This window comes from Gymnodraco acuticeps, unplaced genomic scaffold (assembly GCF_902827175.1).
Source record: "Gymnodraco acuticeps unplaced genomic scaffold, fGymAcu1.1, whole genome shotgun sequence".
Taxonomy (NCBI): Eukaryota; Metazoa; Chordata; class Actinopteri; order Perciformes; family Bathydraconidae; genus Gymnodraco; species Gymnodraco acuticeps.
The window spans coordinates 3,072,276-3,098,465 of NW_022991435.1; the positions used below are offsets into that span (position 1 = coordinate 3,072,276).

A 26,190-nucleotide genomic window follows, 5' to 3' on the forward strand; every position below is an offset into this window, starting at 1 on the left:
CATATAGCCTATAAAGATAATAAGAACTGTATTTCAGAAGCAGCAGTGTGTTACCCCAGTGTTATAAAGCTTTAATACATTCAAGGCCAACAGTGAGTCTGAAACCACTGAGTTATTTTAATGAACCATACTTAAGAGGTTAATAGTAATGTCACGGTGGAGTTGTTCTGTACTACACAGAGACTGAATACAAGACTGGAAAGAAAATGAATATAATCAGTTGCATTTGGTTATAAGGGAATACAAAATGAGGAAGCATGAAAGAAAATGGAGGCGAATAGCCTTATTATAAAAAAAGGATACCTGAAATGACAATATACAACAGATACAACTTGGAAGTCCTAACAAGTGTCATACTTTTGTCATAGTCCGTTTTTCTATTATTGTTCGTTATTTTTACGTTTTATTTTTCTGTTAAGTCTTTATGTTTAGCTTTTTCTGTGCTTTTTGTCAGTCTGCTGTGTATTTATACATGAGGAAATTCTCCAGCTATAAAAACTATGTTTACTCACAGACAGCAGACTTTTTAAAGATTGGAATTTAAATTACAAACAGTTACTTAATAAGATGAAAAAAACTAAAAGAGATATTTAGTAGTTTATACGTTGTTGTTTTTTTACGATACAGTGGTGACAATGTTTAAAATAAAATGCAAGTCTCCTCTGCGAACACCATGAAGCCTACACTACAACTGTGATACATTGGGATATGCTCTAGTCTAAATCATAACTGAGCTTGCACATTTAGCATGTGTTAACCTGCACAGCCACTCAGTTTGTGGGCAATGTCAAATAAAAAGCACAATGTAGTTTGTTTTTAGGGTGGATTCTCCCTTTACAGTGATGCTGACAGCTGGCCCCGCCCCCAGCCCTTCAGCTGCGCTCCTATTGGCTGAGAGGAAGGTCAGCTGCTGCAGCAAGGACGCACGTGTAGCTCCAGCTCGGCGCATTTGAAGATCAAGATGGCAGCCTCCGTGTGTCGGTGCTACGAGGTTAGACAACCATTCATGTCCTTCATTACAGGTTTTAAGTGTTTAGAGAATAACTGTGCAAAGGGAGTAGAAGTATACGGCTAATAGTTACTTATTTCTAATGTCTGGTTTGTGAGTGAGATTTCGTAGTGTGTCCATGTCCATTAGAAAAGGCCTTGTTGCATCAGACGGACTGCGGGTTCTCAATGTTCTTGTTCACCTATCATTCTCTAAAATTATATTCTTCTTTTGGGTTTCTTGGTGGGAAAATGTCTGTGTATATGGGCTTTAATTCGCCAAAATGTGGTATAAAAGCAAGCCTTTTAGACGCATAGATATAGCCAGATACTGACCCATCGTTCAGTTATAAACAGGCGTTAATACTAATGGTATAATCTCCTGATGAAGTAACTAGCGTTATAAAGGTGGTATAATATCTTCACATTTTTAAGTAACTAACGTTAATCCTGGTTTTACACCAAATGATGTGACTCATCATAGTTTGTTACATGGCTAAGAATAACAGTGCCACTGCCAATGGTTTTTATCATATTAAAGATATATATCAACAACAACAACAACAATAAAAAGACCAAATTGTCGACCAAATACTATCAGTTTAGGTGTTGGTGCTTTACAGGCAGGTCTTTTTTTGCTGTCATGCTATCAAAATGTGATTTATTTAATTACAACTCGTGCTCCATCTCCTGTAATACTCATCTAGATTAGATTAGATAGATTATGACATGTTAAAGGTTTTAACATGTCATAACGACTAACATGTTTTACATGTCATAATGTCTAATTTGTTAATTTAAAACATTAGCAGTAACAACTCAACATATGGGAAATTCCTATTTGGGTCACATAAGTGTAACACTGGCACAAATAGAACAACAGTGTCTACATTTGACCTATAATATTTAAACCCCCTACTGATGCAGATTCAGACAGGAGACACACATCAATGTAAAAGCTGAATATATTAATTGAGAAGCATACAAAATACAGAATTTGCCAAACAGGTGTACTTCTTCGTGAATTAAGTAAGCATCCTGTGACATGTATAGGGAGGGATTGCATCAGAAAAACAACAAAGTGTCTTTCTAAGGGCACAGCTGTTCTAGAGGCTTGTGGTTGACCACATCTTAGTAACAAGCTGGATGCAAAGTTTTGTTTGTAGTTTCAACCATCTGTTACGGTTTTACTTGTCACCTGGTTGGTGAACCCCTGACACCTAGCAAATAGTATATGTGATCCTTAGAAGTATCATCACAACAACATGACTCCTGCTTTGCCCGCTTGTCTCGTACACTGAACAAAAATATAAATGCAACACTTTTGTTTTTGCTCCCATTTTTCATGAGATGAACTCAAAGATCTAAAACATTTTCTATATACACAAAATAACCATTTCTCTCAAATATTGTTCACAAATCTGAAAAAATCTGTGATAGTGAGCACTTCTCCTTTGCCGAGATAATCCATCCCACCTCACAGGTGTGGCATATCAAGATGCTGATTAGACAGCATGATTATTGCACAGGTGTGCCTTAGGCTGGCCACAATAAAAGGCCACTCTGAAACGTGCAGTTTTGCTTTATTGGGGGGGTCTGGGGGGGTCCGAAAACCAGTCAGTATCTGGTGTGACCACCATTTGCCTCACGCAGTGCAACACATCTCCTTCGCATAGAGTTGATCAGGTTGTTGATTGTGGCCTGTGGAATGTTGGTCCACTCCTCTTCAATGGCTGTGCGAAGTTGCTGGATATTGGCAGGAACTGGAACACGCTGTCGTATACGCCGATCCAGAGCATCCCAAACATGCTCAATGGGTGACATGTCCGGTGAGTATGCTGGCCATGCAAGAACTGGGATGTTTTCAGCCTCCAGGAATTGTGTACAGATCCTTGCAACATGGGGCAGTGCATTATCATGCTGCAACATGAGGTGATGGTCGTGGATGAATGGCACAACAATGGGCCTCAGGATCTCGTCACGGTATCTCTGTGCATTCACAATGCCATCAATAAAATGCACCTGTGTTCGTCGTCCATAACATACGCCTGCCCATACCATAACCCCACCATGGGCCACTCGATTCACAACATTGACATCAGAAAACCGCTCACCCACACGACGCCACACACGCTGTCTGTCATCTGCCCTGAACAGTGAAAACCGGGATTCATCCGTGAAGAGAACACCTCTCCAACGTGCCAGACACCATCGAATGTGAGCATTTGCCCACTCAAGTCGGTTACGACGACGAACCGGAGTCAGGTCGAGACCCCGATGAGGACGACGAGCATGCAGATGAGCTTCCCTGAGACGGTTTCTGACAGTTTGTGCAGAAATTCTTTAGTTATGCAAACCGATTGTTGCAGCAGCTGTCCGAGTGGCTGGTCTCAGACGATCTTGGAGGTGAACATGCTGGATGTGGAGGTCCTGGGCTGGTGTGGTTACACGTGGTCTGCAGTTGCGAGGCCGGTTGGATGTACTGCCAAATTCTCTGAAACGCCTTTGGAGACGGCTTATGGTAGAGAAATGAACATTCAATTCACGGGCAACAGCTCTGGTGGACATTCCTGCTGTCAGCATGCCAATTGCACGCTCCCTCAAAACTTGCGACATCTGTGGCATTGTGCTGTGTGATAAAAATGCACGTTTCAGAGTGGCCTTTTATTGTGGCCAGCCTAAGGCTCACCTGTGCAATACTCATGCTGTCTAATCAGCATCTTGATATGACACACCTGTGAGGTGGGATGGATTATCTCGGCAAAGGAGAAGTGCTCACTATCACAGATTTTTTCAGATTTGTGAACAATATTTGAGAGAAATGGTTATTTTGTGTATATAGAAAATGTTTTAGATCTTTGAGTTCATCTCATGAAAAATGGGAGCAAAAACAAAAGTGTTGCATTTATATTTATGTTCAGTGTATTTGATTTCTTTATTCAATATTACTGTGAGGGCTTAACTCATTAGTATTCCATTAACCTGTTACCTATTCTCTATTAGAGCTGCAACGATTAGTTGACTATTTGATTAGTTCACTGTCAGAACAAAATTGTACTGCTATTTTATTAATCGATTAATCGTTATTGTCAATTTTAATGCAATAATGTATGAAGATTTCCAGATGTTCACAGTTTTACATAATATTAAGGAGAATATGTTTCTGTTTTAGACCAGCAAATCATTTAAAGTAATCACGTTGGACATCGACTGGGATTTTCTTTTTACTATTTTCTGGCATTTTATACATACAATGATTTCCAAGAAAAAGAACTGCCCACATAATTGTTAGTGAAAATATTCCTTATTCGCATCTTTATTCTCCATCCACTGCAGTGTCCACAGAGTTGTTTGTTACTCACAGTCTCTGTCCCTTGCAGCTGGTTGGCCGACGGGCCGTGGCCCTCTGCTCCCGGCCTCTGGTCCCCTCAGTGTGGAGAGGAGACGCCTACACGCTACACAGGAGTCCAGCTGCAACTGTGCAGGTACACACTGACTGCTACCGTTACCTTTAAAGCACACATACACATTGTTAATTACATCAAAGAAGCTGCTCAGTTGTTTGTGTTACTCTCAAGAATACATTTTAGGTAAGAAGTGATGTTTTCATAGTTAGTTACTAAATAGAGCAAATACTGTATGTTAATGATCTGTTCACTCTGTTGAACTAATGTCCTCTTTTCTGTTTATCTCATTAGGTTCGATATGCTTCCGGAGGTCGTAAAGGTTTTCTGGGAGAGTTTGTGGATAACCTGCGTCAGGAATTCAACAAGAATCAGGATATGAAAGACAACATAAAGAAGTTCAGAGAAGAGGCCAAGCGGCTTGACGAGTCTGATGCTCTCCAACAAGCCCGCAGGAAATATGTGAGAGCAATATTTGGTTTTCAATCTCTCTTATATTAGACGATAACAATTATCTTTGAATAATATATATATATATATATATAATAATATGTATTTCTTTTTCTTTAATAGAAATCTATAGAGTCTGAGACAGTGAAGACTTCCGAGGTGTTTAAGAAAACCTTTGGATCTCTGTCGGAGACCGTCAAGGAGGTAAGGTTTCAGCACTTCCTCTGGTTTACCAATAGAACGGTAATCAGAAAAAAGGTTACACTAAGTTTCTGGAAAGGCACTTTTATGGACTGAATAATTGCATTTGTGTTGATTTGTTTTCGTGTGTGTCTGATGTCTCACATTCTGGTCTTTAGGGTCTTGAGGAAGTAACTCGTACTGACATTGGGAAGAGGATCAAGGAAAGTGTGGAGGGGGCTGCCAAGTCAGCAATGCACTCTGCAGAGTCTGTGTCCAAAGGAGGAGAAAAACTGGGCAAAACCGGTGCATTTAGGGCCATCTCACAGGTCAGAAGAGAAAACACAATATCCATACGTTTACAGGTTCACCTTCAAAAGGACAATAATAATAATAATAATCTCTACTATTTTTAGATGCAGAAAGATAATACTAAGCAGTGGTTTATGGGCCAAAGTTCTTGCTGTGCCAATCAAGTCACTCACACATTCGCAAACTAATGTCAGCGTTCATTTAGAATGAAACATAATTACCACAGCCAAACGGTTTGGTTTTTTGTTCATTTTGTTTCTCAAATGACGACAATATTTTCCTGGATCTGTTGCAAATGAGTTAACAGGTTGAAATGTAAAGATAAATATTGAGAAAAACCACTATGATCTCAAATAGTAGATATCAGAGGGTAATGTAGTTCTGGCCTGTCAGCTCCAGGAGCTTGTTAAGCAAACCACTGAACGATGTCAGACCATTGGGAGAAATGTACTTTTAAATCTAAGCTCTAAACAGAAAGACTGCAGTTGTTCAGCTTATCAGGTGAATATATATATATATATACATGTCCAGTAAAGTCCAGTTATACACGTGTGTGTGTGATCTGTGCAGGGTGTGGAGTCCATGAAAAATGAGATAGATGTCGGGGATGACGGCTCTTACAGAGCCCCCCCACACCTGAGGAAGAGGAGCGATTTCTCCTCCAAAGGAGCAGACGGCGACACAAGAGTGTTCGATGCCAATGAGTGAGTCAAACCTGTGTCCCCTCTCACCTGTTCTGTAATCACACATCTCCATTTGGAATGTATGCTCCGTATTTATGTTGTTAACATCTCTAATGATAAGAGTGATTTTCTTGTATTCTGTGATGCAGGGAGGATATGGGTGTCGTTCTCCACAAGGATTCAAAGTGGTACCAGCAGTGGCAGGACTTTAAGGACAATAATGTCGTTTTTAACAGTAAGGAAATCCTCAGTGTTTATCTTCTTAGATACTGTGTTATATAATAAATCACCTACATTGTGCACATGAGTAGTTCCCATTAAAGGCAGCAGATGGCACCACATTCTCTACACTACACTGCATTATACATTTGAACCGTTTAGAAATGGTGTTTTTAACCAGACCATACATAGAGCCCTCTGTGATCTTTTTCTCCATCCTACCTAACCACTGAAAAACATTTACTCCATTTCTCCCTTTGTGTTTCCTACAGGATTCTTTGATATTAAGATGAAATATGATGAGAGTGACAATGCGGTCGTCAGAGCATCCAGAGCTGTGACTGACACTGTCACTGGATTCCTAGGTAATGCCCGGCATTAGTTTGTGTTCATTTTAGGTTTCTTATCATTATCATAATATTTTATAGGATTATTTTGGCTAAATTAATCTCTATGTTATGGATACTTTGCTCTCTAAACAGAATAAAACATGACCTTTCATATACTTTGGCAATTTCCACAGTCAGATTGATCAAACAAGAAGTCATGTTTGCTTATTTAAACTATATTAGCTATCACAAAAATAACAATATCTGCAGTTTAAGGAAATAGCTTTTGTCCAGTGCATTCAAGGGATTTTCTCCACCTTCATAAGCCATGTTATGATGGTTGACTCTAGTGATTAAACCAGCTCCACTCTCCTAACTGAGCGGTAAAGAATGAAATGCATGCTTCATGTTGTCACAGCATGTTTTATAGACAAATGAAGGAATTGGAAAAGCATAGACTTGGGTTATAAACGTATAGTTGTTAACATCCTATCTATAGTAGAGACTGATTTGTTTGTGTTGCTGATGTTGATTTTGTCAGTGTTTGTTTTCCAGGCGGTCTGTTCTCTAAGACAGAAATGTCGGAGGTGCTGACGGAGATTGTGAAGGCTGACCCCACTTTTGATAAAGACATTTTCCTCAAACAGTGTGAGAAAGACATCATTCCGAACATACTGGAGGTAAATAGACTCTTCTACTCTGTCAGTGTGTCCTTGACTTTTGAACTTCTTCATTCACACTCTCTTTCACAATACCTGAGGGTATTTCAGGAAGACAACCAAGAAAATAATTACTGATGAAGTGTCTTACTTCATTACATTTGTAATTTTACTCCAGTTTAGATCAGATTAAGTAAGTCATTTGTGTTAGAATGAGTAAAGTCAGGTTGGAACTGTCAGATTTTTTAATATGTCCAAGCATGCTCAGCAGCTAAATAAGTCCTTTTGATTATTGATTGGAGAAAACATTAAACGAATGCTTACGTCCTTCATGGTCAAGAGTTGATGATGAGTTAAAAGCACATACATTTCTAGCTAATTATTTAGGTTACCAATCAATGGGAAGCCAAATCAGAGTGATGTGGTCTACAGTTGTCTAATCACACTGAATTTGGCGCAATGGGCTGTCTTTAAACACACAATTACATTACATTAATGATCATCATGTGAACTACATCTTGTTATTTTTCCTCTTTTTTCTTTCTTAATACTGTGAGCCATGTTCATGCTCTACTCTCTGACTGCATTTTGCACATTTTTGCACACATGTCTGCACAACCCTCCACTTTAAAATATAATACAGGGTTTCCCACACAGACTATACTTGGGCGGGGGGCCGCCCAGCTATATTAACGGCCGCCCGAGTATATTTCGCGACCCATTTAGTTTTTGTTTTTTCGTCCGCGATCACGACGCCATCTGCGATTGATTAACTTGTGGACAATGATCCCTCGCTCTACGCCTCCTGTACCCAGTCCAGGACTGGCCATCGGGAGGACCGGGGGGCTTCCCGATGGCCTGGCCTGTTAAGTGGCCTGCCTCACACAGGGTGACTGGCTGTCTACATGATGTGGCCGACATGGCCACTGTCATACAGATCATAAATCAAAGCCCTTGATTGGTCTCTGTGTGTCATTCAAGCTCGGGATAACCTCAGCTCAGGTGAGGTAAAGGACTCTGAGTGTTTAGATAGTTAACTTAGTCTAAGTTCTCAGTGGGTCTCAAACGGTTTGGTCACCATTTATGTAAACACATATTTCCATTTGAGGGGGGAGTGATTAGTAAAATATGCATGAATAAAAAATAAAAAAGTTAAGTAGGTGAAAAAAGGCAAGATACACTTTTAAAACTTGTTGAGAGCTAAAACTAGTATTTGCTGCTGCCTCAAAGAGGAGCAGGGGGGAGAGGAGGGAGACAGGAGAGGCTGGTTCAGGAGCCGAGACACACTCACAACTATAAATGAACCAAAAATAAATAAACAAGTTTCAGTGTTTTTTCATATTGGAAATGGTATGTTTATGTTTATTAAGGATCCCAATTAGCTTTTGCTCTCGACAAAAGCTACTCTTCCTGGGGTCCGACACTTAAAACAATACAACAATAATACAACAATAATACAGCAACATTTAGGACATAAGTCCTGACATCATTAAAAACATCAACAACATGCGATCAAATTAAATTAAAGGTATGTTATTGGTTATGGCCATGATTTTATGATTATTGAAATGTTTACAATTTAGGGATGTGCATCTCCATCACTGAGGCCGATGCGATGCGCATCTCGATACGTTGCCACGATACGATACATTAACGATACATTTAAAACACCAGGCGATGCGATACGATACGATTCACCCCTGTTGCGATACAGTTCGATACGATTTGATCAACATGCGATACGGGGCGATACGATGCGATTCAACACGATGCAAAATAATGATACTTCTATGGTACAACAGAGGATTTTAGTTGTTTTCCTTATATGCAGCAAATCATAAATTAACAAAAAAGTGCTTTGCATATTTGGTTCTCTCTACTAGTACTGCACATCCCATTATGCTGTTTTTTTTTTATACCTTTTTTACCTTAAAAACCTCTCCAGAGTACAATTGTATAACACCTCACAGTTAAACAATGTAAGGATGCATTGCCATGATTAACAATGTGCAAATAACAGCTACCATAGTGCCATGCCCATACAGCTGCCAGCCTGATGTGCTGAACACTCATCCATAGGCTAACTCACCAGTGAGCAGAAAGCAGTGGTTTCTATATGAACAATAAAGAATACAAATAACCTTTCACAAACAGGTATTTCATAACTGCTTACAGTAAGGAAGACATGTAAACTATTGTTGGCAGTCACAGGCTGCTGTAAACTAAACACCACTCTCTCTGACAGAACACCTCACTGAGTGATTTAACTCATATGTCTAACTTTCAGGTTTCTCTTTTCAGCCGCAGACCCCATGTCGCCTCTTTATGTGCGTCGCTAAATTCCTCGTACTAAAGCGGCACGGCATCGTTTACAATTTGCGAGCGATTTTTCAAGTTGACCGTCTTTCTTGAAAAATCCGAAGTGTTGCCAAACGTTTGATTTGTTGGTATTTTCCGGTGCGCTGTGTTTCTCTTCGACCTCCATGTGTGTTGATAACTGAGACTCTCGGCCTCCGTAGTGCGAAGCAAAGATCAAAGATCGTCTCTGCTGAGTGCTGACAGGATGAGGGGATATTATATGAATGAATCGGTTTTGTACCGATGCAAAGATACAATCGATGCATCGCGAGTTCAACCCAAACTGTAGACGATGTGCACTCTTTCAACCGGTGCACTCGCATCCTGAACGTTTATGCCGGTGCACCGATGCGAATCGGTGAATCTTAACATCCCTAATACAGTTCTGTTTCATATGGGTGTTTCCATAGATCTAGTCTCTTTATTTCCCCCTCAAAGTGCACCAGATTGATGCATTTTACCGGGGGAGCATGCCCTCGGACCCCCCTAGAGGATTTGAGGTCCACCCCCACTTAAAATCACATGGATAGGTTCCTAAATACATTTACCATTTTAAAAAAAAAAAAAAAAAAAAATAGTAACCCATGCCCATATGGTTATTTGTGGGTAGTAGATTTAAACTATAGGGCTGTCACTATGAGCCCTGCCTGTACCTGTTCGCTCTGCCATCGCGTGAAGAGTCTGCTAACAAGCGACCAACAGAAATGTTAATGTTGTTGCACGTCACAAAGGCACGTCACCTCAACCCCCCCCCCCCCAAGTATAGTTCAGATCTGTGGGAAACACTGTGATTTTGCCATATATACTCATTGTCCTATAAGTGTTTTAATTTTGTTGTTACATTTACATTTTGTGTAAATACTTGTCTTTAGCATCCTTTTTTAACGTACCTGGCAATAAACTTGATTCTGATTCTGACAAAACAATAGAAACAGGCAGGATTTAACCAAATAAAATGTGTTTACTGTCTCCCTGGCTTTGTGAAATGCCCTCTCCTGTTGTAAACAATCATTGTTGACACAGTGTCTCTGTCCTCTCCTCAGGCTATGATCCGTGGAGAGCTGGATGTATTAAAAGACTGGTGCTATGAAGCTGTGAGTAACATACTGCTGCCTCCTACATTTTGAATTTCATTAAACTCTAACATAATAAACCATTATTTGTATTTCATTCCGACTTCTTTATGCTGTTATATATCTTGTATAGTAGTGTGTGTGAAAGTCCATTCTTATGCTAAACGTGTTTTCCTTGCCCTTCCTCAGACGTACAGTCAGCTGGCTCACCCCATCCAGCAGGCCAGAGCTCTGGGGCTGCTCTTCCAGTCCAAAATCCTGGACATTGATAACATAGATGTAAGTGCTTGTTCATTAGCCGTCATTGAGGTATAGGCTAAAATGATTGTTGAGTTGTCGAGTATTTGACACTGGAATTAAAAATCCTTTGAGTTTATAAGACATTTCACCACATTTTGCTTAAATATTGCTTTTAAAGAGTTAAAAAGAAGCAGCCGTTTGAATAAATGAGTCATGTATTGCATCAATACAAATGATTTATCAACAGCTTTTCTAAGATGTGGAAAAAGATGATATCTGATTGGTATCATATCATTTAATACCTGATGTTAAATGTTTCCTTCAAATGTATTGAGTGTGTTTGTTGTCTCTCCCTGTGATGTAGCTAGCGATGGGTAAGATGATGGACCAGGGCCCAGTGCTGATCATCACCTTCCAGGCGCAGGTCGTCATGGTGATCCGCAGCCCCAAAGGAGACCTTGTGGAAGGAGATCCGGTCAGTAAACTCCTCATCAACTGCACATGAATAGAACATCTGATATAAGTTATTTCAAGGACCCAAACAACTGAAATGGTTGAAAGGAGCTCAGTTAAGCAGAGTTTTCTCAGTTCTCAGTTTGCATCTGAATGTATGACTTTGAATTTCACAGGTTTGATGTAGCGATAGGACTAGTTTTAATGTTTTGAAGTGGGGATGTATGAGATACTTATATTTACTATATTCTTCTACTCTAGGGAACATATTTACTAAAGATAAGCAGCCCCTCATACCACTCCAGTTCACAACAGACAAACCCTCCCTTTAAAGGTCTCCTATCATGCAAAATGCACTTTTTGATGTCTTGTATACATGAATATATGTGCACGGGGTGTAAGGTGACTCAGAAAGTGTCAGAAAATACAACCCTCTCTCTTTTCCTCCGTACCCAAATCTCTAAAAACGGGGGTACAACGGAGCTGATCCAGATTTGCTGCGGTCATGACGTAATATTGGAAATGTGGGCTGGCTTTAGGCCCACGGGCCTATCAGAAACGCCGCTTTATCAGAAACAATGCGTGACGTTTTTTGAAAGTAATATGGTCTTTGTTTACATTAGCAAGCATCGCTAACACTCAGAGCTAACGCTGTACTGGAGAGAGTATGTGTATCTGCAGGGGGCATCTGCAGTCTCCGAAGCCTGATAAGGATGTGTGTGTACAAAACACAACAAACTCTTACTGATATGTGATGGGTCCAGGCTCAAGGGCGTATGGCACTCTCAACTCTTTCCAGGACATGCCGGGGCCCTGCCTGCCAGTAGCTTTGCCGATATCTGTGTTGATAGGTAATAGATTAAGAGCGGTGAATCATAGAAACAGGAAGCGCTCAAACGTTTGTGTGAGTGTATCTAATTTAGCAGTGATTCCATGTCAGCCACAGCTTGTTACAAAAAACATGACTGATAGTGTGTTTAACAAACTTAAACTAGCTTTATTAAATGTCAGGTCTTTGGCAGGAAAAACATTTTTAATCAATGATTTTATCACTGAGCACAATCTCGATTTTATGTTTTTAACAGAAACTTGGATTGAACAGAATAACAGTGCAGCTGTTCTTATCGAATCAACCCCTCCCAACTTTAGTTTTATGAGTCAGGAAAGAATGCATAAGAAAGGAGGTGGAGTTGCTATTCTGTTCAATGATTCCCTTCAATGCAGGAAGACATCTTATGGGAACTTTGCTTCTTTTGAATATGTGGCCCTTCGGCTGAAATGCTCCTCTCGAGCTCTGTTCCTAAATATCTATAGACCACCCAAATACTGTGCAAGCTTTTTTGATGACTTTACTGAACTGCTGTCTATAGTGTGTATTGACTTTGACCGTCTAGTCATTGTTGGTGATTTTAACATCCATGTTGACAACCCCCAAGACAGAGGGGCTAAAGAACTATTTTGTGTTCTTGATAGCTATGGACTGACTCAGCATGTGACGGAGCCCACGCACAATAAGGGGCACACTCTGGACTTAATTATCTCAAAGGGTCTGAATATCTCTAAGGTTGTGGTGACTGATGTTGCACTCTCTGACCATTCCTGTGTTTTCTTTGAGAGCTCTATTTCTGTTCACAAAAATGTTCAAAAAGAGGTAACCACAAAGCAATGTTTAACTGAAAATACTAGGGAAATGTTTACTCAGAATTTCTCTTCCACACTTGCCCCTGCTAACATCTCAGTAAATGAGCTAGTAGATCATTTTAATTAAAAAATTAAAAATGTTATAGATGCCATTGCTCCAACTAGGTTAAAGGAAGTGTCTGGCAAGAAAATATCTCCATGGAGAAAGGCCATGACCGTGAAAACAGAAAAAAGAGAATGTCGAAAAGCTGAACGCAGGTGGCGAAAAACAAATCTCCAGGTTCACTTTGAAATCTATAAAGAGAGACTTGGCCTTTATAATTTGGAATTGAAAAACGCATGACAATCGTTCTTCTCTGACATCATTACCAAAAACAAAAACAACGCACGTGCCTTGTTTGCTACCGTCGACAGACTAACTAACCCCCCAGTGTCAGTAGCCTCTGAATTTCTATCCACCAGGGCGTGCAATGATTTTGCCTCCTTTTTCACTGACAAAATTCTGAAAATCAGACAAGCAGTCAGTGCCTCTGCATCAGGAACAGCAAATGTGTTGTCCCTATCTCCACTTAACATCAATTCAGACATCATGACACAATTCCATCAGATTAATGATAAAAACCTAGAGGACATTATTCAACTTCTGAAATCCTCCTCCTGCTGCCTTGATATTATTCCAACAGGATTTTTCAAAGATGTTTTGCCTTGCATGGCCTCAGATCTACTTCATATAGTAAACAAATCTCTTCACTCAGGTATTTTTCCACAAGCACTGAAAACTGCAGTCATTAAACCGCTCGTAAAAAAAAAAAAAAAAAAAAAAAAGTTGTTTTTCAACAGTTGAGTAATTTCTTGCATTTAAATAACTGTTTGGATGTGTTCCAGTCAGGCTTTCGTCCAAACTACAGCACTGAGACTGCTCTTGTAAAGGTCTTTAATGACATCCACTTAAACACAGACAGTGGCAGAACTTCAGTGTTAGTATTATTAGATCTCAGTGCTGCGTTTGACACTGTTGACCACAGCATATTACTAGACCGACTGGAGAACTGGGTGGGACTTTCGGAAACAGTTCTGAATTGGTTTGAATCCTACTTAAAGGACAGAAACAACTTTGTTTCTATAGGTAAATACACATCTGAGTGGACAAATATGACATGTGGGGTTCCTCAAGGCTCCATCTTGGGGCCTCTTCTCTTTAACATCTACATGCTACCACTGGCTCAGATAATGAAGAACAACAAAATAAGTTACCATAGCTATGCAGATGACACACAAATGTACGTAACAATTTCACCAGGAGACTATGCTCCAATTCAAACACTGAGTAGGTGCATTGAACAAATCAATCACCGGATGTGTCAGAACTTTCTCCAATTAAACAAAGATAAAACTGAGGTAATGGTTTTTGGAGCCAAGTCAGAACGTATAAAAGTTAGCACTGAGCTTCAGTCTGCAATGTTCAAAACAACAGATAAAGCCAGAAATCTAGGTGTAGTCATGGACTCTGACCTGAGTTTCAACAGTCACATTAAAACAGTTACTAAATCCGCCTACTATCACCTAAAGAATATATCTAGGATTAAAAGACTAATGTCACAGCAGGATTTGGAAAAACTTGTCCATGCTTTTATCTTCAGTAGACTCGACTACTGCAATGGTGTCTTCACAGGTCTCACTAAAAAATCTATTAGAAAGCTGCAGCTAATTCAGAACGCTGCTGCTCGAGTCCTCACTAACACTAAGAAAGTGGATCACATCACTCCTGTTCTGAAGTCTTTACACTGGCTTCCTGTGTGTCAAAGAATAGATTTCAAAATACTGCTGCTGGTTTATAAAGCACTGAATGGTTTAGGCCCAAAATACATTTCTGACCTCCTGCTAAATTATGAACCATCCAGATCTCTCAGGTCTTCAGGGACTGGTCAGCTTTCTGTCCCCAGAGTCAGAACTAAACATGGAGAAGCAGCGTTCAGTTATTATGCTCCAAATATCTGGAACAAACTCCCAGAAACCTGCAGGTCCGCTGCAACTCTGACTACTTTTAAATCCAGGCTGAAGACTTTTCTTTTTGTCGCTGCTTTTAATTGAACTATTCATATCTTAGACTGCACTGTAACTTTTATATTTTATTAGCTTTTCTTTTTAATGACTGATTTTAAATGCCATTTTCTTAATCTCTTTCATTTTTTGTAAAGCACTTTGAATTGCCTTGTGTTGAAAAGTGCTATATAAATAAACTTGCCTTGCCTAAAGAAGCAGGAAATAAAAAGGAACTCACCTTGTGGTAAACCCGTGAGAGAAAGCATTTGAGCTCTATACTGTTTCAGATACGGAGCCGGAATCAGCACTTCTCTAACAGGGCTGAAATAGAGGGGTATGAGGCATGGCTAGAACGGGTGATCTGTTTGGTATTTTGAGCAAAACACTTCATAGACATTTTATATATCTGAGACCTATAATATATGCCTGAAAATAGTATAATAGGAGACCTTTAAGTCTAGAGCAGGCCTCCATACTGTGCAAGACTGACCATGTGCTCTCCTCCTCCCTCAACAGGAGAAGGTGATGAGGATGATGTATGTTTGGGCGTTGTGTCGGGATCAGGAGGAGCTGAATCCCAGCGCAGCCTGGAGACTCCTGGACATCTCCGCCTCCAGCACGGAGCAGGCCCTCTAGGAGGAGGAAGAGGAGAAGCGCAGGTGAACAGGCTGACATGGGACACGCTAACTGTGAAGAAGGGCAGACACAAGGATGTGCTTGGAACACCTGCACACACTGACTCACACACATCACTTCTGAGTAAACACTGCGCTCCTGCTCCTGTGTCATGCCAGAGACTGTACCTGCACACACTTACATTTCCCATTGCTTTCCAGAGGATTTATGTGCACATGTATATATTCATAAGCTCTATGGAGCGAGGATATACGGACAAACAGCAGTATATGATATATCCATAGACAACCGGGGGTCCATCAATGTGTGTGTGTGTTGTCACTGGTTACCTTAGTGTTTGGGTTTCCATGTGGAGCAGAACCTTTTTTATTCATTTTGAATGGACAGAAACATCTTTTTTTTTACAAACTGGCTTTCATTCAATGGTACAGTCACTCCATACCTGTCTGGTGGTGATATCCAAGAAGATAGTAAGTCTAAAATGGACATGGCATCTGCGTCTTGAGAGGGATATCTGAAGCCTAAAACTAAGTTAAATCTCCTCTCTCTTTGTCAAATGATGTCAACAGGATACGAACATTTGGGTAGTGTGATGTGCAGTAACAAACATAGCTGAGGGGGACATGAGAGACCGGTTTGCAAAGCAAACATGCTTCAAGTTGAAGGGGCGCATCATTTGACATAAGCAGATGAATTCACCTGAGACGAGGAGTCTATTCAACCTGTAAAAATAGGAGGAAGCTTTTTAAAATTCTGATAAAAGAACCCTGATGATTTCATCAGTTTCCTCAGATTGGACTTGAAACACATTTCTAACAGAAACCCTGTTTGGTGAATTTAGGATTTGGAAAGAAAAGAGCATTTAATAGGCAGGAAGGATCTGACGCCGATAAACTAAAGAGGCCATTAACTTGCAGTATGGGAAATATAGGATCCGGTGTTTTTTAACCTTGACTCGTACTAAAAATAAAAATGAAGATATGTAAGCCTCTGTTATTTTTATTTGAAGCATTCTTTTTAAAACGTGTCTCCTGTGAGTCTCCAAACTGTGATAGACTGCAGAATTTAAAGGCTGGAATACAACTTTAAGGCTTCATTGCAACTCTAACTTCGCGCAGAGTCTCAAAAGTCCATGAGATTTATAATAAGGATTTCATCATCTGCCTAAATCTGTGAAGATCTGCCAAAAAACGTGTAATCACTATTCCTATGTAGACGCTCAATGTAATATAACCGTCCACTTTCAGGAGTATGTCCATCCCATTAAAGACCCCTTAACGACGATGTGTTTAAATCACCATTAAAATACACATTAGAGAAGGTGAAAATAACAATCATTTTACATTCTTTAGTTTTTTTTAGAGAGAAAAGTTTTATTTTCTTTAGGCCAAATGACCATTGAAAGAAAATCCTCTTAGGAAAATCACAATTCACCTGTGATGGTCCCTACTGGCTTACACATCAGAAATGTATCAAAAGTAAAATAGTTTACCAAATAAGAAAATGTTTGAACCATATGTCATGTGTACTGTAGCTCAGATCGGCTAATGCACTACAGAAAACACAAACAACTGGATAAAACAGAATAAGCCGTCTTGTGTACTTTTTTCCAGTTGCAAAGCATTGGGCATCAAGACTGTATATTCTGTACACCCTTATATAAGAAGAACTGTATTGTATCTACATATTAATATAAGCTCTGAACTCCTTGTACATATATTAAATGTGGAGTAATTCTTCTTTGTAAGTTTGGCTGGGACCACAATCATATGTCATCATGGCAGCTTCATTGTTTCAGGATCATTTGCCATCTCATGTTGTACATTTTTCAGCCGTTTGTTTTACTGAAGTATTTGGTTTACTTTTATTTGTCGTTTTTTTAAGGGGTTAGTGCTGAAGACGAAAACTAGAATGAATAAGCACATTACTGTACTGATGTGATGACTGGTTTGACATTCATACAGTATGATACTCACATGTCACTGAAGATTGAACACATTTTGACTGTACTGAACTCTCAGTCCTCGATTACATTTTCATTCATCGGAAGAAATGTCCATAACTGTGAAGGAGAAGCCCCTCATGAATATTTTTAGTGCCTGGATTTTACCGCAACTAATTCAGCATGTTTTATTCGTTTAACAGTTGTCGTTAATATGATTTGACATGGTGTTACTAACTGAAAAACATGACTGATAGTCACACTATGCACACCATCCTGTGTGTGTGCTGTTGACTTGAGTCACCCCTGGGGGTAAAACAACACATGTTGAGGATTTTGGGACAACTGATGGGTGGATTTGTTGCTAAACGTGCATGATAAGCTGTAAAGAGAGATGAAGTGAAAACCTGTAACTCAGTACTAGCATGAGAACATGTTCCCTGCCTACAGCTGGTCAACTGCAAGACACCTCAACAGCTATTGGACAGATTGCATTTGAATAAAGTATGTTTGTTCTCCAGAAAATAAGGTTGTTTGAGGCCTGACATTTCATCTAATATTTTGTTTGGTTTGATCTTCAGCAAATCTTGAAATGTAATGAACTCCTTTAAACCAGAGGCCATACTCTGTTTACTTCATGAGCTTTCCTCTAGTGCCGCTATCAGTCACAATGTCATCTATGCAGCCAAAATACAGTTTCTCATCATTCAAATATGAGATATAAATATCAGCAAAAGTGGATTTAATGACCATTCCTCTAAAACAGTGCTTCTCAAAGTGTGGTCCGTGAGCACCCCCTAGTGGTCCGTGAGTATATTGGTAACATTTCACATTTGAAATAAATAAATACATTTAAGTTTTCCGCACTCTCGCGGGAATATCTCCGCAATGGAGCAAGGTTAAGTTTCACTTTTAATTGCATGATAATTGCCACTTGTTTGTACCATTCTCAGGCGATTTGTAATCTGTTCTAGAGAAACGATGTGTTTTTTGATATTAGTGGAGTTAGGTGGTCCGCGAGTGTTTTTGTATTGGTTAAGTGGTCCTTGGTATGAAAAAGTTTGAGAAACACTGCTCTAAAACTACCCTGAGTAAGTCTCAACAAATCACCACTACGTGTTCTATGCTACACTTTCACATTGTTCTTCTATTGGAGCAACTTCCTGTCGGCATTTCCTGAAAAAGGACATTTGAAAAACGACCCGTTGTTGCTTTTTATCCCATGTCATGAGAAATCCTCTATATTGTATACGCCACTATGATTTACACATTACATTCGTCCCTCAACTTCAAGTTTTAAGTTGTCCAGAGAAAACATTTTTATTCATGAGTTTTTCTATTTTTATCCGGTTAAACGTCTGTCCGCAGAATAAAGAGTGCCGTGTTATGATTTGCTTCGTTCAAGTTTTCTTGAGTCAGCAGCTTTGTATGTTTTGTGTGTGTCTGTGCTCACAAGAGAAAATGTAACTATGTGCGGTGTGTATGTGTGTGTCCTTTGTTTTCTCATTTCAAAACTGACATGCTTTGATGGATGTCAATGCATCTGGCCATTGACGCTGCTTGGTAAACCCATAGATTTGGTATTATAGGGATGATAGATCGGGCTTTAAATAACACATGCCTGTAGATTCACACATTTAGCCAAAATATAGGAGGACCTTATCCTACAGCTGTCTGTTGTGATAAATGAATAGGAACTCTCTTACACTAACCAGGCCTTTAAAGTCTACTTGCTTCTCTTGACTGTGATTAATATCAACTGAGTGTAGATTATTCTGCTCAATGAACGTTAATCCTTTCCAGCTGATGTTATACATAGTTTCACAGCACCATTTCACATTAAGTCATGTTTCTTTTCATTTTCAGCACAAGATAACACTAAAACAATTTAAATATCAACTTATGATATGAGTACTCTTCTGTAAAAGTCCATATTTAGCCCCCTGAGCAATGAGCACTTCTATTTTTCCTGAATAAATGGGGCTGGATGCAGCAACACAACAGCCTTTGATGCAGCAGTACTTCCCTTTATGAACTCCTTCAGTACAGTATGTCCATGGTGGCACAGTACACTCAAAAAAACGATTCAAGCCCTTCTTAGACTTGACACATTAATAATTGTTTCACTTTACTTAAATATTTTTATTTAAGAAATAAACCTAAGTATAGTTCATTAGTGTAACACAAATTACATTAATCAATTCACTTATTAAATGTATTTAAGACAGAGCAACTCAAAATGAATTGTTTTCATTTGGGACCGCCCCTTTGCACATCACCTTTGCGCATGCACAAGATCCGTTCTGTCATTTGCCGCCTTTTGTCTAACACTGACGGTGTGAAACTGACGGTGGAAAGTCTATTATTTGGTAAGTATTTGTTTTTTCTAGTAGTTTAGAATGTTCCCTGTTTCCAAGTAGGCCTAATGCCTTTTCATTATATCGACAAGAATATTTGAAACCACCGTGTTATATTTTGCTCCGTTTTTAGTTGGGTCTAAACAGCAAGCTAGCTAGCTTGCTAGATATGGTTAGCATTGAATACTGGATAGTAGAGATCATTAGATTATATTAAATTAGATGTCACGTTATTGTCATTGAACACAGTACACCGAAATTCAGTTTAAATTCAACCAAAAAATGCAAAGAGTAATTCAAGTGCACGAGGTAAAGCTAGCTAGCTGGATAACTGGTTTGTTAGCTAGCTTGCTAGATACGGTTAGCATTGAATACTGGATAATGGAGATCATTAGATTATATTACATTCGATTTAACGTTATTGTCATTGAACACAGTACACCGAAATTCAGTTTAAATTCAACCAAAAAATGCAAAGAGTAATTCAAGTGCACGAGGTAAAGCTAGCTAGCTGGATAACTGGTTTGTTAGCTAGCTTGCTAGATACGGTTAGCATTGAATACTGGATAATGGAGATCATTAGATTATATTACATTCGATTTAACGTTATTGTCATTGAACACAGTACACCGAAATTCAGTTTAAATTCAACCAAAAAATGCAAAGAGTAAGCGCCGCCATTTTCTATCATAAAGCTCAGCAGGTCTGTCCATCTCTCTCCTGGCCTTAGTGCAGGCAGAGGAGGACAGGCGGAGCCACTCGTTTCTGTAGGAGTTCAGTTGAGTTTAGTTTTTTACTGCCAAATATTTAATATAAATAATGAGATAATATATATATGTGAATCTTGTATGGGTTACCTCACTCACAAGCAGGCACCCAGAGTTGTGCAGAAACGTAGGCCTGCTTTATAAAACATGTCTACTAGACTCTTAATTTTAAAGTGTGATCTGTTATCATTTTTTTTTTGGGTTGTGCAATCTTAGGCAATTATGTGTTGTCTGTGAAAATTCAAATATATAAGCATTTTAATCACACCTCTAATATATTTATGTTGTCTTTTGCAGTTTGATCAGCATTAACAAGCATCTTGGGGCAACCTCTTATTTATGGTAAGTACACGGCTACTTTCACATTACTTGCATAAGCTGATCTGTGACATTGTCAGTTGTTCAGTGTCAATTGCTAATTCTCTTTTTTCTCTTTTTCAGGTTATGCATGTGGCAGTGCAAACACTGCAGTTTGGAACTAGCTAGCAGGTATTTGTTGTTAAAACATTTCCGGCAGACACATGCACATTTAAGGGGCAGTTGTCGCTATCCATGTCCATATACTGATTGCCCATGTTCGTTTGACACATGGAGTAAACTTTTAAATCACACATACAAAACTCATGCTAAACAGCTAACACCAAAGCCAGTAGAATTAACAAGTAACAATTGGTTGTATTGTGCTTGTTAATAATATTTTTAAGGTGAATGCGGAGTTTTTGAGGATCACAACATCACCACTTCAATCAAAGTTCATGTGGCAGCTGGACCACTTCTCAGACAAGCTCTTGAAGATCTTCAAGACCAAAGGAGGAGTGAAGGGGCACAAAATCAAGGAAGCCCTTGCAATATCAGATTCGGTTAGTATAAATGCAGAGAACCTCGTTTTTCACTGTATTGTTTTTGTCCATGATCATATGAACACATTTAAGAAATTGTCTGCTTTTATAGTGTTTTTAAGGCAATAGCTTATTGTGGAAATGTAGGTGTAAGGAGTCCTGCTTAGGGACACACACGACAGATACAGCCCTCTACGTTGTAAACTACCTGCTCTGTTGCACATGCATTGTGCTTAATTGTCTTTGATTTATCGCCCCTGCTTTAGTTTGAAAACATCCACATCAAGAGGGGGTGCATCCTGCGAAGCATCGCGATCTACCTCAACGAGGATCCAGACTCTTTTTTTAAGGAGTATCAGGTATGTTTATCACAATATGTTTTCAATGTATTGGTTAACAGTGTTACCCACAATTATAACCACCATTACTTACATTTATAATAAGAAAATTATATGGCACACAACCCTATCCCTGCTTACATCTAAATATCTTATCACATATCATAAATACATGCAGAAATAAATAAATCTATACATTAATATAGGAATGAATATATGTAAGAATGAATAAATACAGAAATAAAAAAATAATAATAAATAGATACAGAAGTAATTTCATCGGGCAAGTGTTAAAATAAATATAGAAAAAAGTGAATTAATACATTTATACAGATATAAATACATCTATAAATTAACATAGGAATACAATTGATAAATACAAATGTGAATTAAAACATGAATATATCTGGAAATAAATACAAATAATAAATGAATGCTGAAATAAATATTTACATTTATATATAAATACATCTATAAATGAATAAATAAATATGGACATGAATACATATGTAAGAACTTATAAATAATTGAATAAATACATAAATAAAATAATAAATAAATGCTGAAATATATTAATCAATAGATTCATGTTTAAAAAGGTATGTGAATGCAGCAATTACTAAATTGTTAAAGGAATAATTACATAATCACATAAATCAAGGAAATAAATTATTAAAGAATAAATAATCAAATACATATCGAAATAAGTAGGTAAATGCATAATTAACTACAGGAATAACAACAAATTACATTATTAAGTAGGGACGTAAACAAATAATACCTGAATTAATAAATAAGATAACGTTGATAATCAAACAGAACATACAGGAATATATCTTTATAACTTATTTATGCAAACATTTTCTTTCAAGCTTAATTTAGTTCTGTGTTGGAGGTCCTAACCTTCTCTGGTATCACTCGGACATTTTTGTCCAAATTGGTAATTTTTCACATCAGATTTGGCTATAATGATTTTGTGTTTTTTCTAGATACTTTTTGGAATTTCAATTTTTCTAATCGGTCTCGAATACACTGTACAAATTACCCTAATTGTCCATTTAAAAAATGTTCCCACACTTCCCAAAAAGTGTGGGGGAAAAATATTTAAATATAATATTTGTATCATATCATTTTATCATTCAAGTTTTTGAAAGTGGACATTTTTATCCTGAGTGGCCAAATAGGGTAGTACATTTGAGTGATACCAGAGGGTTAGTCTAAAACTGTTTTGATCAATTAGGAGAGCCACATAAGTAAATCTGCTTCTATAAAATGTAGTAATTCAGGTTTTAGTTAACACATATGTTGTATGTTTGTGTCTTTGTTCAGGCCTCTGCCTCTGAAGATGCCAAGAGGGACATGGCAAACACAGTCATGGGCATATACACACTTCAAAGAGATGTGGATGGGCAGCCAGAGGACGTGGGAATTGTCATCGAAGGCAATATAGTCATGGACAACTTGGGCAGCGTGATTGTGGGGTTTGTCATGCTATTGGGACTTATTTATGCCCTGGATTTGAGCTTTCCGGACAACCTCAAACACACCTTCGAGTTCATGCAGAAGGTAGTGATGAATCTGGATGGGCACAAGCTGAATGGTAAAATCGAAAGTCTGAAGATCAAGTTGTTCGATTGAAATGTGAAAAAGAAGTGACTCATGAGTTCATTGTTGTCATTTTATTCACGAGTTTCCTAATCAGAGCAGATTGAGCCGTTATATCAATCATTTGTTCTGTGCTTTTCTGTATTTGTTTCAACACACTGTAACACTATTTCCATATGTTGGTGTTTGCAGTGCACTCTTTATGTTATGTGTTATTGTCCTGTTAGAAGAGCAGTGCATACCCCTGTTATATTGTATTCATTGTATTTGGCAAAGGGAGATTTGTAAGTTAATTATAGGAGTTCCATTTCTCTGCCATTTTAAAAATGGTATTATCTTTCAGAAATGTTTTTCATCTTTCAGTGTGAATTCATTCATTTTAAAAAGACTGTATTGAATGGAGGATTGTTTTGAATAATGTGAATTTAAAAATAAAAAAAACTAAACCATGTTTTCTATCATGTGTAACACATTTTTATTAAATTATATTTAACCTCATTATTTCATTTTCAATTAATTAAATAGGATTTAGGTGGACTAGCATTATTTAAATTCATAAAGGTAATGTTATCATTTTACTTAAACTCTATTTGAAAAATTTGAGTTGGACTAACTCATTTACATTATACTGCATGGATGCCATTAGTTTGAGTTTGTGCCACATATATTTATTGGATGGAAAACCTGCCAACAATAAAATTGAGTTAATCCAATGAGTTATTTCTTTGAGTGTACTGTCAATTTGTACAACGAGCTGTGCTCTAGTCTACAAAAAGGCATTCAGTGCATGCCGCAACATCAGGCCATTACGTAAGCAGATGGTATACAGTGTTCATGTCAAAACTCAAATGTCTTATTTCGATACCAACATTTACCATTCAGTTTTTTCAACAAACTTAAAGGGGACCTATCATGCTAAATGCACTTTTGTACGTCTTTTATACATGAATATATTCTCCCCGGTGTGTCAGGGAACTCACCAAGTGTCAGAAAACACAACCCTCTCTCTTTTCCTCCATACCCAAATCTCTAAAAACGGGGCTGCAACGGAGCTGATACAGACTGATACAGATTTGAAATTGTTCTGGTCAGAAACGGGGAGCTCCGCCTATATGGGCAACTCTCCACCTATCAGGGGAATGAGAGGTTGCGTGGCATGGTAACAGCATGGTAACATGACGCTCGGGCCTCGCCCCCCTCCTTTGCAGGGGGGCGTGGTCAGCTGCAGCTCATTTGCCACAGAATCAGCCCTTGCAAAAACAGGGCTGGAATAGAGCGAAATGAGGCATGGCTATCTGTTTGGTATTTTGAAAAAAAAACTTCACAGACATGTTTTATATAGGTATGGCCCTACAATATATGATTCAAATATAGCATGATAGGTCCAAAGAACATAGATGGTATTTATTATACGTGATTTAGTATGTCAGGTGTGTATGTACAATATTAATAGTTAATGGTTCGTCATTTTAGAAACACCAGGGTATGGGCAACAAACGCTTGAGTGCCCCACAGATAATGTTTTGTTTACCCAGACTCACCTGCGATCACGGGGAACAGATATACTGTAGCATTTAACTGCGTATGCTCCTCAAATACAGCTTGACCTCCCACTGCACCATCTGTAACAACAAGGACAGAGATGGAAATGTTGAATTTCATAACCGTGCCGGCTGCAGACTTGTATCAATTATGACCCCAGTGGGCAGCCTGCTGGAGCACTGCTCTGTGTGATTTGATTACCAGGCCCTTCAGGACAGTGTGACAATGCATGGACCATTAATTAAACCTACAGAGAGACATCATGTGGCCTCTGGCAGGGGGGGAAGTGGATGTGTACGGACTGCAATCTGTCCCAGTGTTTGTACAGTTTTAATTGTGTCAATGAATTACTTCTCAGTCAGAATCTGGAGCTGAGCCACAGGTGCAGTCAGGTTGCTCCAATAGTTTTGTTCCATGTCTTGAGCGTGAACTTTTTTGAAATTCAGAAAAACCTGCAATGCAGTGTGATCTAAGTTTGAACAGAATTATATAATACAACCAACAGTAAGACGACTTTCACCGCTAGGTCGTACTTTTATATATAGGTCAACATATTGCTCTTAAACATGATCTTGGTTCCAGTATCACCTGCAGTTTACAGTGTAATTATCACTAAAATCTGATACCAAGTGAGATGTGTGATATGTTAGGTACCATCTCTCTGTCATTCAAGTGGCTGGGGTGGGGGCTTGTTGAAATAGGCCTCCTCAAACCAAACAAGGTTGCAAAACTTTCACATTTTCCGAAATTGACAGAGGATGTCTAATCAATTTTTTTTTTTAAATACATCTTTAGTTAGAACTCCAATGTATAAACGAATCACAGGAATAACGTTACATTCAAATCAAGTCAATGAGTCAACTAGGAGGCCTAATTTTCAACAAACAAAACAATTATTTGTAATAGGATTAATAAAAGTGGTGAAAGATATTGGCTGTGTGGCCTCGGGCCCTCAGTGTCCATGTCCTCTGCACTGGTGTTAGATAATGCTGAAGCCACTCACGGCTCCGGGCGCTTCACTCATCCAGACGGACAGATTATGTGTGCAGGAACAGTGAGGGGCGGAGGGGGCCTGGCGGGGGCGGGTCTCACATTGAGCGCACTTAAAGCTCCTGACAAAGCAGAGTTCAGAC

The 26,190-nt window shown here is 38.8% G+C and overlaps 1 protein-coding gene across 1 annotated transcript; it reads left to right on the plus strand.

The window, feature by feature from the left end:
* The first annotated feature begins 854 nt into the window (after window positions 1-854).
* LOC117532618 (mitochondrial import inner membrane translocase subunit TIM44-like) lies at window positions 855-18,137 on the plus strand. The gene is made up of 13 exons (XM_034195983.1): window positions 855-991; window positions 4,368-4,472; window positions 4,686-4,853; window positions 4,965-5,045; window positions 5,201-5,350; window positions 5,904-6,037; window positions 6,166-6,251; window positions 6,508-6,600; window positions 7,120-7,244; window positions 10,625-10,675; window positions 10,844-10,933; window positions 11,259-11,369; window positions 15,548-18,137. The coding sequence occupies exons 1-13, from the start codon at window positions 962-964 to the stop codon at window positions 15,665-15,667; spliced, it is 1,344 nt and encodes a 447-aa protein (XP_034051874.1). The 5' UTR covers window positions 855-961; the 3' UTR covers window positions 15,668-18,137.
* The last annotated feature ends 8,053 nt before the right edge of the window (window positions 18,138-26,190 follow it).

What these genes read in the sequence shown, in the direction of transcription:
- LOC117532618 (XM_034195983.1), top strand. Translation starts at nt 962, where the DNA reads ATGGCAGCCTCCGTGTGTCGGTGCTACGAG. An exon ending in AACAAGCCCGCAGGAAATAT is followed by an intron (nt 4,854 to 4,964) that starts GTGAGAGCAATA and finishes TTTCTTTAATAG; the next exon opens with AAATCTATAGAGTCTGAGAC. An exon ending in AAGACTGGTGCTATGAAGCT is followed by an intron (nt 10,676 to 10,843) that starts GTGAGTAACATA and finishes GCCCTTCCTCAG; the next exon opens with ACGTACAGTCAGCTGGCTCA.